General features: G+C 53.8%; 5 protein-coding genes across 5 annotated transcripts; 2 read left to right on the plus strand and 3 right to left on the minus strand.

Moving 5' to 3' along the window:
* Positions 1-141: 141 nt before the first annotated feature.
* J4E90_001708 (uncharacterized protein) lies at positions 142-2,178 on the plus strand (the record flags this gene model as incomplete). The annotated part of the gene is made up of 2 exons (XM_051431292.1): positions 142-162; positions 490-2,178. 2 exons carry the CDS (start codon positions 142-144, stop codon positions 2,176-2,178), a joined length of 1,710 nt encoding a protein of 569 aa, XP_051294426.1.
* Positions 2,179-4,248: 2,070 nt separating this feature from the next.
* On the minus strand, positions 4,249-6,604 carry J4E90_001709 (uncharacterized protein; the record flags this gene model as incomplete). The annotated part of the gene is made up of 5 exons (XM_051431293.1): positions 4,249-4,458; positions 4,514-5,107; positions 5,157-5,296; positions 5,345-6,076; positions 6,133-6,604. 5 exons carry the CDS (start codon positions 6,602-6,604, stop codon positions 4,249-4,251), a joined length of 2,148 nt encoding a protein of 715 aa, XP_051294427.1.
* A 586-nt stretch (positions 6,605-7,190) lies between these two features.
* J4E90_001710 (uncharacterized protein) lies at positions 7,191-9,578 on the minus strand (the record flags this gene model as incomplete). The annotated part of the gene is made up of 1 exon (XM_051431294.1): positions 7,191-9,578. One exon carries the CDS (start codon positions 9,576-9,578, stop codon positions 7,191-7,193), a length of 2,388 nt encoding a protein of 795 aa, XP_051294428.1.
* A 3,890-nt stretch (positions 9,579-13,468) lies between these two features.
* Positions 13,469-15,490, plus strand: J4E90_001711 (uncharacterized protein; the record flags this gene model as incomplete). Its single annotated transcript, XM_051431295.1, has 1 exon — positions 13,469-15,490. The coding sequence occupies one exon, from the start codon at positions 13,469-13,471 to the stop codon at positions 15,488-15,490; it is 2,022 nt and encodes a 673-aa protein (XP_051294429.1).
* Positions 15,491-15,714: 224 nt separating this feature from the next.
* J4E90_001712 (uncharacterized protein) lies at positions 15,715-16,360 on the minus strand (the record flags this gene model as incomplete). Its single annotated transcript, XM_051431296.1, has 2 exons — positions 15,715-16,277; positions 16,330-16,360. The coding sequence occupies 2 exons, from the start codon at positions 16,358-16,360 to the stop codon at positions 15,715-15,717; spliced, it is 594 nt and encodes a 197-aa protein (XP_051294430.1).
* Positions 16,361-16,738: the final 378 nt, after the last annotated feature.

Genomic DNA, 16,738 nt, shown 5'->3' on the forward strand with positions numbered 1-16,738 from the left:
TCACTTTACTGTGTATCGCAGTTCGATGTTCCCACAGCAAACGACCCATCGTCTTCGCCAGGCGCGACCGCGATCGCCAAGCCTCAGTTACCCAATGCAGCAAGGTCGCACCTGTCCGCAGCTTTTGGTCCACTCGCCCCAATGAGTCAACTTAACCTGCAGGTACATCGTTTCAGAACATTCCGCGTCTGCCTGGATCCATAGTTGCCTATGCTACTGTAAACTACTCGTCTCGTGGTCATGATCCAGCCTGGCTTGGAACGGATCAGTCTGCTTCTGAAGAATGTCCACTTTCCGTGGAAATCGATACATGTCGCTGGCACCAACGGCAAAGGATCCATTTGCCACTATGCCTCGAGGCTCCTTTCCAAGCGACTCACAATTGGCAAATTCACATCTCCACATCTCATAGACAGGTAGGCACGCTGTCACGTGAGCTGGTTCTCATCTAACTTTTCCAGATGGGACTGTATAAGCATCAACCATAAGCCCGTGGAAGAGGCGCTCTTTCGCAAGATCGAGAAGCACTACCTGGACCTGAGTATAAGAGATGGCATCAGTGCTTCAAATTTCGAAATATTGACCGCCACTGCTTTCCACATCTTCAATGAAGCCAAAATAGACATCGGCATCGTTGAAGTGGGCATGGGCGGAAAGCTCGACGCTACCAATATATTGAACAACCAAGCGGTTTCAGTCATTGCAAAGATAGCACGAGACCACGAAGGCTTTTTAGGTGATACCCTAGAAGAGATCGCACTCCACAAAGCTGGCATCCTCAGGCCGGATGTGCCCTACCTTGTCAATCCTAAAAATGAGGGAAACGTCGTAGAGGTCATTGAGGAACATGCTCGCAGCATTGGGGCAGGACCTTGTTTGGAATATGACCCCCCGGGTTTTTCGAAGATGCTGTTTGCGAACGAAGACCGGCCACCAAAACCGACCGATCAACGAGAAAATATTGTCCTCGCAGCGAGGGCTACGATGGCAGCAATGGAGAGTCTCGGCAAAGAGATGAAACCGTTTGTGATGCAACAAACCTTGCACGGCGCAAGGAACATTCCATACCCAGGACGACTAGAGCCGGTTCGAGTACCGCCTATCTTTGGTGTGCCAAGCACGGATGGCACGACTGGAGTTGGTCAAAAAGGAGAGTTTATCCTGGTAGACGGAGCTCATAACGCCGACGCTGCCACACTGCTGAGTGGCCACGTCGGACGGAATTTGCGGGCAAGGAAGAAGGTTCCTGGTGTTCAAAGGCCACGCAAGGGATGGCCTATCACATGGGTACTTGCAATGACCGATGGGAAAGATGCACATAAGTTCCTGAGAAACATACTACACCGAGGAGACAATGTCGTCACTACATCCTTTGGTCCGGTGGACGGTATGCCTTGGGTGAAACCAATGCATCCAAAACGACTCCTCGCCATAGCAAAATCGATCGAGCCCACTATCACAGGGCTAGCTGTGGAAGAAGGCGGGCCGCTCCGAGCGCTTTGTACAGCAAAATACCTTCGAGAACCCGAAGGACCGATCGTCCTGACAGGTAGTCTGTACCTTGTGGGTGACCTCCATCGCGATTTGCGGGCGAATTATGGAAAGGACTACTGGAATAGACCACATTTTGAGGAGACCAGGAAGAAGTTTGCAGCGATGCTAGAGGAGGAGAAGCACAGAGCCAACCGGCTGCTCGGCGGACCCATCGATTCCTTTGATCAACCTCTTCATCTCAATGCCGGAAAAGGCAAAGAGAGCGATGAATGGAAAAGGCAGCAGGCGAACCGCGAAAAGCGGAGGGTCATGCAAGAAGAGATCGAGGCTCTTGACCGAGAAATGGAACTTCTCACAGCCGAAGAGCAGCGTCTCACAAAAGGGCGCACACCGGCTACAAATAACGACACACCGGCTACAGATAAGGGATCAAATCCACCCCGTATCCACAACCCAGCAATAACTTTGTTAGAGGAAGGCGCACCCCTTCCCAGCAAATACAAGACGAAGACCCTTGAAACCGGGGCAAAGATCAGATATCACAAAACAGTGTCGTCGTCACTGGATGAGGAAAAACGGGTGGAGCCTTCTCCTCCTATATATAGGGCACCCCTCAAGGCCGACTCATACAGCCCGACTACCTTGGATAATGGCGGAAAGATAAGATTTCACAAAGTAGAGTAAGTGGCTCAGCCGACAGTAGCGAATGGCGCACCGAAACTGACCAGTGAATAGGAGCAGGAGTGGCACGCTGGTGGTCAACTTGGGTCACTGTCGGGAGTAGACATTTGATCGGCGCTTCGAGGTCGAAATTCAAACCTGTACGATATGATTGTGTATGAATGTTGCGGTAGTAGTGGATTGCAGTTCGATGGTAACGTGGTATGTGCATGAGGACACCACTGTGCAAATGTCATTATATCTTCTAGGTTCTTCATGTGTATACTATTGTCGAACTTATCCTGAGGGTTTCTAGTGCATTGCACAAGTAAAAGTGCTTCAGTCCCTATCGTACGCTCTTGACTCCAAGCTCTGTCCCAAAGAGCACAAGAGCGCATGTGCAGAAGCAAGCAGCCGCTCTCTGGCGATACAGCATCTAGCGGTCACAGATCTAATCAGCTCCCAAACCCCACTTTTAACTAGTGAAACTACCGCATGCGGCATCTTTGGCAGTAAAACCGTGGATTATGGCGATCTCTTGGCACAGCGAAACGTCGCGATCAGTTCTGAGAGGGCGCTGCCCCCCGCGGCGGCGCCGGCGTTAGCGGCCAGCACAGACCACCCCACACAATATTCGATTTCGACAGTCGAGCATCGTGACCCCGACAAGCCTACGCACGCCCGATTCAACTCCGCCGACAACAAGTCAATACTGTCAGTAGCCCTTTTTGTGCAGCCGTCAGAGGAACCGCCACAATAGCACAAATTTAGCTGACTTAGAAAATAGCAAGCGACAATCCCCCGTCCAAAACCCTCCAACCACACATCATGTCTCACGAGTCGGTCTGGTATTCGCGCCCTAGGACTTACGGCAAGGGCTCCCGCGAGTGGTACGTTTGAATCCAAAATGTCGATACACTAGATGGAGGAGGGGGAAGAGGCGCCGATTATATATGCGGCTGGGGCCAGGGCGAGCGCACCGTGTTGGTCTGCGCGAGGGGAGGGATTGGATGCACCTGATGCAACGGGCCAGGATACCAGTACGCGATGGCTAACACAGTACTCACAGCCGCGTCTGCACCCATCCCGCTGGTCTGATCCGCAAGTATGGCCTCAACATCTGCCGTCAGTGCTTCCGCGAGAAGAGCTCCGACATTGGCTTCGTCAAGGTACGTCTTCCGTACTTTACTTCTACAATGTATGCAAACTCACATCGCAACAGCACCGATAGACTTTCTCTCTACCGTACGCTTCGAGGGCTGGAGTAGAAGGCGCATGTGACGACAATGATTACCTGACGATACGATACAACAATGTTACCTCGACCCGACCGCCCCACACGATCAAGCAAGAGGACGGATATGGGTCTGAGATAAAAGGAAAAGCAAGCTGAGAGAGTGGGCTTTGTAGTCGGGTGGGGATGGTTCTGCATGGCGTATTTCCTCATACTGTGTTTACGGGCAATGGGGGATACCCGGCCTTGCATGCAATGAGAAATCAATCCTGAATTCACAATACGGCTCTCATCTGTGGTGTGAAGACATGGATTATTGGTGCACTGATGTAACAGAGGGGCGTCTTTCGAAATCAGGACACATGATGCAGGCTACCATCGACAACTGCGACCTGGGACACGTCACCCCGAAACAACATCTCATCATCGACAGCCCAGTTGTGGTCTTAGTCCTACTATACAGTCATGGACAGGGCAAGCGCTCATCTTCCTCGTCATCTCACAGAACCCGTCAAGTAGCAGATGATACAATATCGCCAGCACAAGCAAACAACAGATATACATTGAGGACAAGGCAGAAGCATCCAATCTCATTCATACACAGGTATATACGTCGACCTCTTGATATCAAATGCGCGCAAACGAAAGCAACAAAACAAGACGTAAGAGACATGTACAAATTACAACCTTGGCTCATGACAACCCGACAACCAAATGTTCGAAAAGACAAGAGCACGAGCATCCGTCATCCACCCATCCATACCGCTATGCCCTTACATTCATCGCCCTTGATTGCCATGAACAAACGGGCAAGGAGACGTTATCCCCCCTTCTCTTAATTCCACAAACACACGTGTTGCTTACTCCACCTGGGGCATACTCTCCACCTCTTCACTCAACGCCCGCCAGTTGTCCGCCTGCAGCTCCGCATACTTGACACGTTCCTGTGCCCACTCCTGATGCAGTCTGCTAACGTGGTATTGCGACTTTTGGAAGAAGAGCAGTTCGTCGCGGATGCATTCCTGGATGAAGACGCCGCGGGCGTGTTGTTGAACGATGGATTCCTTGTCCTAGTATCACGCGTTAGAAGACCATCTCATTGAATAACGGGGATTGGAAACTAACCTTGAAAATGGCATCCTCCACCTTCTCCGCCTCACCGGGCTTGATCTGCTCGGCGGGTTTCTGGCGGATGTTGTGGAGCTTGGTTTCGTTGTTTGCGATGCGCTTTTCCAGTTGGGGGATGTTGTCGCGGGCGTACTTGTCTCGGCGGTCGAACATGTCGCGTACGCTGACTAGAGTGTCTCTCTGTCTCTTCAGGTCTTCGAGAACACCTTCTTCCCATCCTCTTGATTCGTCTTCTAGCAATTGTCTGCTGGAGTCGAGGTGTCGCGCTGTAGCGTTCATGCCCTCGTTCAACAATGGCACGTCGTTTGTGTCGACGGCGTATGTTTCTTGACTTGACTCTGTGAGTCCGCTGAGAGCAGAGGAGAAACGTGCGTATTCCGCTGCCATTCCTTCGTTTCGGCGGGAGAGGCGCTCCATCATGCTGCAGAGGGTGATGTAGGTTTCTGCGCTGCGTCGGACGCCGGATCGGACGGTGTCAAAGAGCTCAGGGAGGGTCTTCGGGAGGGAGTCTTCGAGATCCGGTGGTAGGGGTTTGCCGGTAAATTCTTCCTGAACAGATAGGTTGGCTTGTTTGCGCCATACTGCGAGTTCCTGTTCCAATTAGTACGTGCTGGGCAGTCTCCAAACAGATTAAACCTACCGTAGGTACTGTCAGGAACATGACTACCAGCTGCTCCTGGTTCAGCACTGGATGCCGTACGAGCGCGTTGGTGAAGCGCGCAAGACCCTTTCTTCGCTTCTCGAGGAAAGTGGCATCCGCAGCTATTGGGTTGCCGTTGACTAAGAAATCTCAATACGTATCAAGGCCACAGCAGGATGAGTACTTACTACCGACCCTCTTTGGGGGCAACAATGGCAATTGTCTGAAGGGATACCGCTTGTGCAGACAGTCCAGCAGCCAGACGAAATCACTGTATCGGCGCACGACCTTTGTGGTGCGTTTCGAGCTGGCGACTTCGTAGTTGCGGTGCTGGAACATGAACATGCCCTCTTTCTCCGAGAGCGCAGTAATGGTAATGACCTCTTCGTTCCCACTGCCGCCTGGATTCAGTCGCCCAATGGATCTGCCCAACTCTGGTGTCGCATTGGACCCACCCTCTCCTCCTGCGGGTGCGCCAAAGCCTTCTTCACCCAAACCAGGGGCAGCGAATGGCTGGCTCGCTCCACCATTGTATCCGCCCCAGCCACCTTCACTGCTCAAAGAACTTGGCTGGACGGGCTGCGGGATGTTGGAGGAAGCGGCGGTCGATTGTGTTGTAAATTGACTCGTCGTTCGTGCGGTTGGAGGTAAGCTCGAGCCGTTGGTGTGCGGTTGCGAGCTTGTATAGCTCGCGTGGCTGTGGCCTCTGTGCAGGTCGGGGCTGCCCCAAGGATCCGCCTCTGGGTCGCCGAAGGATTGCTTGCGCATAGGCGCGCTCGACTTGCTTGCAGGAGACGGTTGCTGCGCAGACGGCTGGCGTTGCGGCGCGGGAGGGGTCGGGGGCTGGACTTGTTGGGGAGGAGGTGATGGTTCGTGGGCCTTGGTGGACTGCGGCAGCGTCACCGTTGGGACGGGAAGATCTGGCGGGGCGTCAATGTCGTTCTTTCGCGGCATGCGCGACAATGCTAACACTCACTCCTTTTCCTCTCGTCGACGCTGTCTAGGGTGATGTCCTCATGCTCTTGCGCCAACCCAATCAGGGCGAAGACAACATTGAACTCGTTCCTGCCCAGTTCGGCGCTGCCACCGGACGGTAGTACAATCTCGAGTATCTTGGACTGCGCGTGACCGGGGATATCGCTCTCGGCCAGTAGCTTCTTAACACCCTCCACGCTGACCCCATTGCCTTCGCGGTCGCCAGCGTCTAGCAGTGCGTCGAAAGCGTCAATGTACGAGTCGGGCACGTCCGAGGCAGGCAGCAGCGACTTGACGAGAGCTTCGCGTCCGGCTTTCTTGGGCGTGGGGAAGCCCCAGGGCGAGTCGTTGGCGTCGAGGTCGTCTGCGAACAAGCTGTTGCCCGTCTTGCCCGCGGGCTTGGGATCGTCATCGAAGAGCGACGACGACTGCTTCGCGCGCTGCGGCGGGTCATCGTCACCGAATAAAGACATTGTCGTCTGGAGAAGATGCGCAGCCGACTAATTATTTCTAAGCTGCACGTCGTCGATGGACAGAATGCAGGGCCACAGCTTAGACTGGAGGTGCTACACGCGATGATAACATGGAGCTATGATGCGGCGGTGCAAGGAACCGGGCTCCACTAACGCCCGTCCCATGCCCTACCAGATCGTCACAGCCTTATCAATGCCTTGGCACACCTGCTTGACTTTTGACAACTGTAAACGTAGGAGTTACTGACAAGTGCAAACGTATGATTTACTGATTTATTGATATTTTGCTGTACATGCTATAGCGCTTAATAGATCGCAGTATCCACTGCTCCCCCTGTCGTCGCAGGCTTGCGCCATTCCACCTAAATCAAAGAGCCTGACCTTATGGCCGGCGGGTATCCATCCCTCATACAAACACCGAAGATTTTTTAAGTTCCAATTGCGCCATTCCATGCCAATGCTGTGTGGAGTTTCCACTGTCCTCAATCCATGCCATCAATGCGCCGTTCAATGTGGGGGTATATACGTGCTATCAACGTTCGAAATATAAACAGAAACATGCGAGAGAAGATGGTGCGCCGACAAGCTACCTGTCGTGATCTGTCCGAGTGTGGTTTTCGGGCCTGCTAAAGTCGATGGTTGATGTCGACTCGTCTTGTGGCAACGGTGGACTCGGTGCAGACGGCGGTTGTCGCATCTCTGCCCCAAGACCACCAGTGTTGTGTTGGCGACCAAGCGGGGCTGCCGGCGAGAACCGGATACGGGGAGTACGTGTGGAGTTTGGCGAGGCCGACAGGTTGACGACCTCGCTTGAATTAGTCCCTCCGTGAGATTGATCTTGTTCGCTTGGAGTTGGCGCACTCGCTTGCTGCGTACCCGCACTGGCAGAGGACTCGTCCTGTTGCGCTTGTTGCTGTTGTCGGATAATGTCCGGAGACCAGGTTTGGCCCCGAGGTTGGGCAGGAATGATTGTGACTGGTAGAGTCGTTTCGTGCTGTGACCCAGGCTTCTTCTTCGACCTGAGTTTTTCGCCTTGCTGTGCGGCAAAAGTACCCAGGCGATCGGCTAGAGCTAGCCCGTTGTAGTTGCGAGGGGGTATGTTGGCTGCGACGTCGTCTACCGCGAGTGGTTCGATGACCTGCCCCCTCTGGAGTTCCTTTGGCGGGGTCCGTCCTTTTCGTCGGAATGGGTTTCCTAAAGCTTGCCATTGAAATCTACCCCGGCTGGTGACAGGTTCCAGTTCTCCTCCCTTCTCAGGATCCTCAGGGTCAGCTGGTTGAGCCTGAGGTTCCTGTTGTGCGTGTTGTGTTGGTGGTTGTGTTTCACGATTTCCTGGTCGATCGTCTGCTGGTACGTGCCGTGGATTCACAGGTGTATCGCTGATAGGATGATAGCGGACTGTGTATACAGTCGAGTCAGCACTGGTGGTGTCTGTCCTGCTGACCGGTGATGCGATGACTGGTACCGGAGGCGGGGTCTGCACTCGTACATAGGCCCGCGAGTTGCGGTCTCCACGTGCAGCAGATGCGGATCTTCGCACAACCGGGGGTGGTGCAGGAATGTGTATGGTGCGCTTCTTTCGTGCTTCTGCTCGTGGCGATTCGGTCATCTTGCGTCCAAACCTCTGAGCAAGGTCGTTGAAGCGGCCGGCATGTGCTGAGGTGAACGCGCCAAAGCCGCCTGAGCTTCCCCCACTCTTCTTCTCATCTTTTTCTGATAGCTGGCCCTTGCGTTTTGAAGGCCACTTGGAGTCGGATGGGGTGTTGTCGAGCATGTCGTCTCCGTCGTATATTTCTCTCCCTAGGATTCCGTCTTTTCTCTCTTCTCTTTCTAGCGCTTCGATGCGCTCAACCCACTCCCAAACGATGACACTGGCAGCGGCAGCCCCTACCCAGCGGAAGTAGTCTCCCCATCCGGCAATGGTATAGTTGGCGATATCGGTAATGAAAAATACGACGGGTGTGAGAATGGCGATGATAGATAGCAGGGCAACGACGCTCATGTTCCACATCATGGAGTGGTAGAAGGCGTATCGTCTCTTGGTGATGGCATAGTACATGACCCAGGCGGCGTAGAGCATGCTGAGTGATAGTTGGAACAAGTAGCTGAGGGCGGGGATCGCGGTGTCGAAATGTGCGGGGCGGCGTTGGTTCTCATAGGGACCGAAGCTGTTCAGACAGCTGAATGCAATGTCGAGCAGGATGAGAGCGAATCCGACCCATTTGATGATGACCTTCTCTTTGTGGCGCGGGAATAGGCGTATCAGAGTCTGTACTTGTGCGAGCCAGAGGAAGATGTCGGAAACAACGCGCGAAACCTTGATTTCCATGCCAGCCACGACCTGGTCGCGCAGCTCCATGGCGTCGATGAAGCCCTCCTCGTACTGGCGTTCGGCGATCTTAAACGTGTCGGCGGTGGCGAGCGTCAGGGAAATGGCGACGGTCAGGGCCGCGGCCTTCTGCAGCCATGGACGGCTTCCGACTCCAATGATCGATCCGCTCCCTGTTGCGCCGCTGATCATGCCGCGTCGTCCCATGAGCCCTGAGCGTCCCGAAGCGTTGCCGACGAAGAAAGTGCGTGGTGTGATGATGAGCATGATGACGAGCATCCAGGCGATGACGGTCGCGGCGCCTGTCGCGTAGGCCTGGGGCGTGATGGAGGCGTGGAAGGGGTCGCGCATGTCGGCGACGCTGGTGATGCCCCCCGTGCCGTCGTCGATGTTGCCCTGCTGGGTGGCCGTGTTGGTGCAGAGCGGGCGGAAGACGGCATTCTGGTCGAGCGTGATGGTGTTGCCGGGCGAAATTTCGATGGTACCGTGGGCAGGCAGCTTGTACGAGGGACAGTGCTGGTAGCGGTCGTCAGTCGCGTGCGTGGAGGGCGTCGCGGTCGTGATACTCACGTAGGGTCGGGTGGCATCGGGCGCGCGACGGTCCAGGAGAGGCGCTCCATGCCGCCAGGACTCGGCCTCCCACATGCTCGGTCGGCGGTTATACTGGTCCAGCAGCAGTTCGTGTCCGGTAGAAGAAGCCCATGGAGATTCAGACGAGCGACATGGCCTGTGTGTGGTGTTGAGGTCGAGGGTCGCCGTCGTGGGTTAAGCGTCAAGGCCAAGTGGGAGGTGTCTGGGCGAAGCTTGAGGGAATGCAGGCGGTCCCGGTGGCACCTGCCGTTCCAGACTGCCACTGCCCGCCGCTGATTGGCGCGTCTTTCGGCCCTTCCAAACAGAAAGTCAGAAACTACCACCAGCCGCGGAGCCCCCAGTCACTCCGCAGCCCGAAACGTCGCAGACTGAAGCCAGCAGAGTGGGCCGCGTGTGCAACTCCAAACTGCTTCACGCGCGCTCTGGGCTTTCTCGCCCGTATCAATCGCGAACACTGTGCAGCCTCCTCAGGGTGAGTCTCGTCCGCGCATGAACCAATCTCGTCGGCGCAGGGTGGCAGGGCGCGCGCAGCCTCGGATCATATCGGGGAGACATGGGGGACCCTCTTTTCGCGACTGGGGAAGCTGGATGCCTTCCCCAGCACTGACAGCAAAATCTAACCACCTGGCCGCTACTGCACCCGCCAGATCAATGTGTTCATGCGACGATGAACTGCAGAAAACATGGTTTGGCCGTTCCCTGCTCACGCTTCAAACGACAGCTCGGGGCTAAGATTCACTACTGCTACTGCGTCTATCCCAGCCCAGGCCTGAGGCTCACAGATGGCGTGATCTCGGTGACAGCTGCACCATGACTGAAGCCCAGTCCGCACAACAACATCGATATTCTTAGTTCAACGTCGACTTCATCCCAAAACCGGATTCTGCGTCCTCGTAATGCACCAGCGAACACATCATCGCGAGTGGTCTGTATACCAGCCGTTGTAGCCGGGCATCGTCCGAAAAACACTTCGAGTCTACCACGTGCATGCGCTTCGCTTAATTGAAAAGAGCGCATTCAGTTCATTCGACACACGAATCGAGCTGTCTCGATCTGTTCAACCTTGAGAACACCAACCTCAAGAGGCAAACGGGACAAGCTGCTTCGTGCGGGCGAACATCCGGGAAAGCTTGAACACGCCCACGTTCTGGCCATGCGCGTCTAGAACCACCAACACAGTTCAGCCTGGTCTGACGCGCTTGATCCTTCCGCGAACACCTCTGCAGCTGTGCGCCAAGGGACACTACATGCTGCCGACTTCCGCTCCTGACGCCGCTCATAGCCTGCAGTCAGTGTCGCGCAACATGACGAACCTATGGAACGTGCTGTCAGCCGAACTCTGTTGTCAGCTCTCACCGCTTGCGATAATTTGGGACTATGTATACAGCGAACAGGTATCACCAAAACCGTCATCTTCACGTTCATCCGCTGGAGTTCGACAAAAAGATACTCGAGTCTCATGTCGAGCGTAGACTCCCGAACACCGCATGCGATTAATTTGTATGTCTGCGTGACATGCCGGTCCAAACTGCCCTTCCAACACGCGCGCTCTTCTATTTTACACATCCCCTACAGTATCTTACGCTTTGCTCTCTGTATCTTGGCGCGGCATAGCTTTTCTAAGGATTGGGAATGTTCATATGTAAGTGTGGGATCTAAAACCTTCTAGGTGCACAGAGGTATCACAATCGGGTAGCTTGGTGCCCTGAAGCTCGCCAAACGAGGGTATCATCGCCTTTGAGGATATCAAGCGGGTTTGTAGCATTGACTTATGAGATGTCTTGTGGAAACCTGAGTACGTGAGTCCGTACGTAAAGGTTGGAACTGTTTGCTGTGCACACTCCATTGCCAGACATGTATGTGAAGCCACATTCAATGCAACGAACGCGTTTTCACATAGGAGTATGTGAATCTAGTCGATGTGCTAGGTATAAGTATCCCTCGACATAGCCATCCTTGCGTTGCTTCTTTAGAACACGCATTATACTATCGATAATTACATATACCTTTCAACTTACTCATCACTTCAATCAGCATTCGCCTGGAGCGAGCATCAGCACATCAATCAATCACGTTTCTTCCAGTCACGCACAACTACAAAGAGACCATTCCAACGTCACCTAGCTATATTACGCCTGATATCCCATCGACAATCCCACTTCTTGGAATAGCATCAGTTCACGCAGGAAGTGATATCTTCAAGCTCTTTAGAACATGATGAAAGACTCAGTGTTAGCACCAAAGAGTAAGATCGATGTGAATACATACCGCAAACAGCTCCAATCCTTGGAAGCACTGCGGGCCGGAAAACCAGAACCCAATTTCAAGAAGAAGTGGGTTGAGCCCCCAGATGACGGAAAGGGTCTACCACCTGCTGTTATAAGAAAGGATACTGTGGTGCAGAGAAAAAAACGCTTATTGGGGGACCGGCTGGGACGAGCAGAAAAAAGCTGAGCGTCTTGAACATAAAGAGGCACAGGCACAAAAGAACCTCAAAGCCATCAACAACGCTCGATCTAGAGCGGAGAAGAAGAGGAATGACCACGCGAACACTGTTCGAGCTAGGGGCATGCCAGAAACCTATTTCAGGAAGAGTATGCCAGCGGCTGCGAAAATGATAGACATGTGCGATCCAGAACCACGTGGAGGGCCGAAAATCACGACTAGAGCGCAGCGAAGTGAGATTCCTATACCGCTAGTGGCTGATGTACCAGCTCGCAGACCAAGCCTTCGCGGGAAGTTGAAAGCCGACAAGGCAGCGTATAAGAGACCACCGCAGCTAGAAGCAGAGCCAGAGATACTCAAAGGGAAGGCACTGTACAAAAAATTGACGACACCCTCGGCCCAAACCCCGACTCGTAGAATGATTTCAACGCGTACGGCCAATCAACAATTAACGGAACGGGCATTTTAGTTCCAACTTATTATGTTCCAACAGATGAGGAGAAGGAAGCAGCGGAGAAAGCAGCGAGGGTGAAGGTTTTACAAGCCGCTGAGAGAGAGCATGATGCTATGCTGAGAAAGCTTGAAGATTCTTTCGAAGACCAGGACAAAAGACTCGAAGCGAGGCACAAGAGAGAAAATATCGATGACCGGATCGAATTACGATCAGAAGAAAGTCTGCGTCAAAGGCGCGATGTAGCGTTTCTGAAAAAAGGGATCAGTTGGACAGTTCAGAGCACTCTACTAGACTGCAGCTAGGCATGATTAGCAGGATTTCAAGGAGGATTGGTTCCGGATGAGATGCAGTAAGCAGGCCGAGCTAGACATAGAGGAGTTATACATGTATTGAATGGGGCGCTTTCGACGGGAACCCAAACCTGACTGTCGATTGGCGAGTGCGGTGACATTGATTAGTTACAACACTTCTGCTAAGCACCAAGATTAGTGGAACATGCGTGAAATCAAACCAACTAGACTAATGTCTCACTGAAGAGATATCAAGGCACATGAGCATTTCGTAATGATGGTGAATGTTGTTTAGCGAATGTTTGTGTTACAGGTTCGTTCTGTGCAGTTGACGGTAGACCGCATGACGCTAGCGCACGTGCTCGCGCGCCTGCCTGAATCGCCGGGTCCTTGCAGATGCGCACTCTTTCTGCCGCCCCACCGTCATCGCAAGGAAGACGCATTGTTGCCGTCCTGGAGCACTCTCTACAAACGTTTGGATAATATAATAGTCGCGCATCTATCCTCGGGGTTTTGCGACACTCGCACATCTACAGCGACGTTTTCGCAACGCGATTGTCCGACGCGACGGCGCTGCGCAAGATATAATCTGGGGCGACACTTCAGTGAGAGACATCCATAGTGAAGCAGACTCCAAGACTGGACACGCCAAGATGGCACCCAAGAAGGCGCGCGATCGCAAACGGCAGACCAAAATCAACTTTTCACCTGCCTCCCATTCCTCACCTGCGACTAAATCGACTGCCGCCACGACTATGGGAACCTCGCCGTCGCGGCCGAACATCACGGCTACGACACCGACAAGACGAGCGCCTAGCAGAGTTTCCAACAAAAGCAACAACAAGAAGCATGATTCTTCGAGCGAGGACGAGTTGGTAGTGGGAACAAACAAGGCGATGCAGTTAGGGATGCCAGTCGGGGGCACAGCGCGTGGTATGTTCGATGGATCGAACAATGGCTCTGCCAGCTCAGAGACGTCGGAAGACGAAGACGAAGTACAAGTGGAGCAACCGAAGTCGCGAAAGCGGAGACGAGCACCGACGCCCAGCGAATCTGAAGACGAGGAACCGACAGTCACAGTTATCCCGCGCAAACGACAACGCCGTGTTATCGAGATCGGATCAGATACATCGGAGAAACCGAAGAGCAAGAAGAAGGAAGAGAAGAAAAAGAAGACTCAGTCTTCGAAGGCCAGCAAACGGCGAGAAAGGAAGGAGAGTACACCAGAGGAGGAAGAGTTGCGGCCTGCGCCTCGCAGCAGCCGAAGAAAGACTGCGGAGAAGGCCCCGACACCAGACGAAGACGAGGATGAGGACGAACCTCTTACTCCAGCACCGAGCTCGAGGCGGAAGATCGTCCGCAGGCGTTCTCCATCCGCTGAAGAAGAGGAGCGGAGCCCACCTCGAAGCACGAGGCGCAGACTGAAGAGACGAAAGTCACTTTCAGAGGACGAGGAAGAGCCGTCAGCCACGCCCCAACTCACAAATCGTGGGGATTCTGCTTCAGACGATGAAGACGAGGAAGCGAGTGAGGGAAGTGCAAACAATGACGAGGACGACGAGGAGCAAGACGAACTGAAAGAGGAACTTGCGTTCCTGCGATCCTCACCATTACCTGATCGCGGCAGACTAAGAAGCACGCAAGGCAAGCCCAAAAACAAACGCCAGGAAGCTCTAGAAGCATTGAAAAGACGGCGTGCTGGTACCAATGAACTGCCCTCTTCTGCGACACCTGGGCGCAAAAGAGCGGTTGTGGTGGAAACAGACTCCGAGTCTGAACTCGAGGTTATCAAGGAAGAGCCAGACAGTGATCTTGAGATCTTGGAACAGGATGACATCGAAGACGACGAGCAAGAGTCAGACCGCGATGCCAACGCCCTTGACATGTTCCAGGAAGACCAAGAAGATGAGCACTTCATCGACGACGATCCGGACAATGTGCTCGGAGAACCGTCTGTCAATGACGATCTCGATGAAATGCGTCTGGCGTTCAGTCTGTCGCGCGCGAAAACACGGGATCTGTTCAAACACGCTGTCGAGTGGATGGTCATGAAGAAGATTCATCCAGCTTTCGATGCGGAGAAGAACGTTTACGTGCTGACTTTCCGCAAACTGGACGACGAAGTGAAGGGTCTCGCGGGTTCCAAGTACACATCCTCAGCCTGGACAGCAGACTTTACTAGAGCCATTCGCGCAAGACCGTTGCTCTTGATGAACGAACTCAGCGCTGCCGAAAGGGCCGTGATGTCACCACATTGCGAAGCATGCAACCGAACCAACCATACTGCGAGCTTCGAGGTCCTCTTCCAGGGCCAGCCCTACCACCCGGAGACACTGGAACCTCTCGCCAATGCTTCAGATGACAGCGATAGCGACAGTGACTCCGCCTTATCCGCCGACTCTGAAACCCACCTCAACGGCGAAAAGCCAACCTTCAACTACCAAGGTGACCGGATACCACCAGAGTCCCACCGCTTCCCACTGGGTTCGACTTGCAAAGCTAATGCCCAAGTTGCGCATACTTTGTACCACTGGCGCTACAATCTCTACCAATGGGTCAAAGACTACCTCAAGGATGAGGGACATCTGACGGCGGAGAAGCTAGTCAAACGAGATGGGCGAAGTGATCGCAAGAGGGAGAAGGAGGCACGGAAGATTGTGGATACTATGGAGGAGAACGGGCGCATCAAGCAGCTCTACCACTCGTACAAGGATCAGCTTAGGGCAGCGGTGGAGGCAGATAATGATTATGCGCATGGATGGGGTAGGAGGGGTTGATGATTTGCGCGTCTGCTTCGAGGGACAGGGCGGTACTAGCAGCCTGGGTTTCTTTGTTATTGACGAAGGAGCTGGCTTGTATATCAGCACATCATCTCGATCGATAACGAGCGTGAACGTTGAATTGACGATGAAGAGAAGTCCAACGTATCGATTCGTAACTTTTGGGTATCATATGCTTCGTGACTATGGTGTTCGACCCCTTCTTTCTTGCTTGTTGTAACTCAAAGCATTTCCTCTTCCTCCATAGGCGCCGGAACGCTCTGCGCAATCTCAACATCCACCTCCTTGCCGTCGCCCTTGACCTCGCCATCTTTGACCTCAGCACCTTCCTCGGCCGCTGCCTCTTCCTCGTCCATATCCTCATCACTAACCCACTCCCTCTCCTTCCGCTTCTCCTCCGCCTCCAACTGCTCAAGCGCAACTTGCTTCTTCGTCTTCTTCGTGCCATCGCCATTGACATCCTCCCAGCCCTTAGCCCTATCCTTGATCTTCTGTTCTTTGCCCACGCTCTTCATCCGCTTCTTTTCGAGCTTTTCCATGTTTTCCTCCGCACGGTCGAGGCCCTTTTCGTAGCGTAACCGTTGTGCGCGGGTCATGTTTGTGCCTTTCTTACGCTTCTTCTGGATGCCGGCATCTTTTGCGGCGAGGGCGTGGGGGTTTACTTTAGAGGGCCGCGATGGCGAGGCGGAGTCGCGGGTTGTGTGGGCGGGTTTTTGGGCGGCTTTGTCGAGGTTGAGGGAGGGGGAGACGGCGCGACGGGCGGTACGGGAGTGAATGCTCACCGCTGTGTGGTTGTTAGGAGTTGTTCATGAGGATGGTATTCTCGTGGTACATACGGCGCTTCTTGACCTTTGCTGTCTTTGCCATTGTGTTGGCTTCTTGTTGTCGCTACAGAGTTCCGATGGTGTGAAGGGATTGATTAAAGACGCGCGATTACGTGTGATAGTCACGGTACGTGGAATACTCTCTAGTGAAATCTCGTGTGCAGTCGAAAGAAGTCTCAACTGGACCCAAAATCTCCAAAAGTCCCCACTAGCTCGTGAACGCGAACCCAAAATTCGGGATCCACTTGAGCCGCTAGCGCGCTCCCGCACCTTCCCCAATGACCCTTCAGAATCGCGTGCCTCGCCCTTGGCCTAGATATTCACGCCGTTCCGCCACCACCGCCGTCGCCCGTCTCGCCCCGACTGTCGCACCCAGTCTCTCGCCCATGTCGCAGACAAACACACCGCCGCGTTTGCTCTG

The sequence above is a fragment of the Alternaria incomplexa genome, assembly GCF_024043165.1.
Source record: "Alternaria incomplexa strain BMP 0042 chromosome Unknown scaffold_2, whole genome shotgun sequence".
NCBI classification, from domain to species: Eukaryota; Fungi; Ascomycota; class Dothideomycetes; order Pleosporales; family Pleosporaceae; genus Alternaria; species Alternaria incomplexa.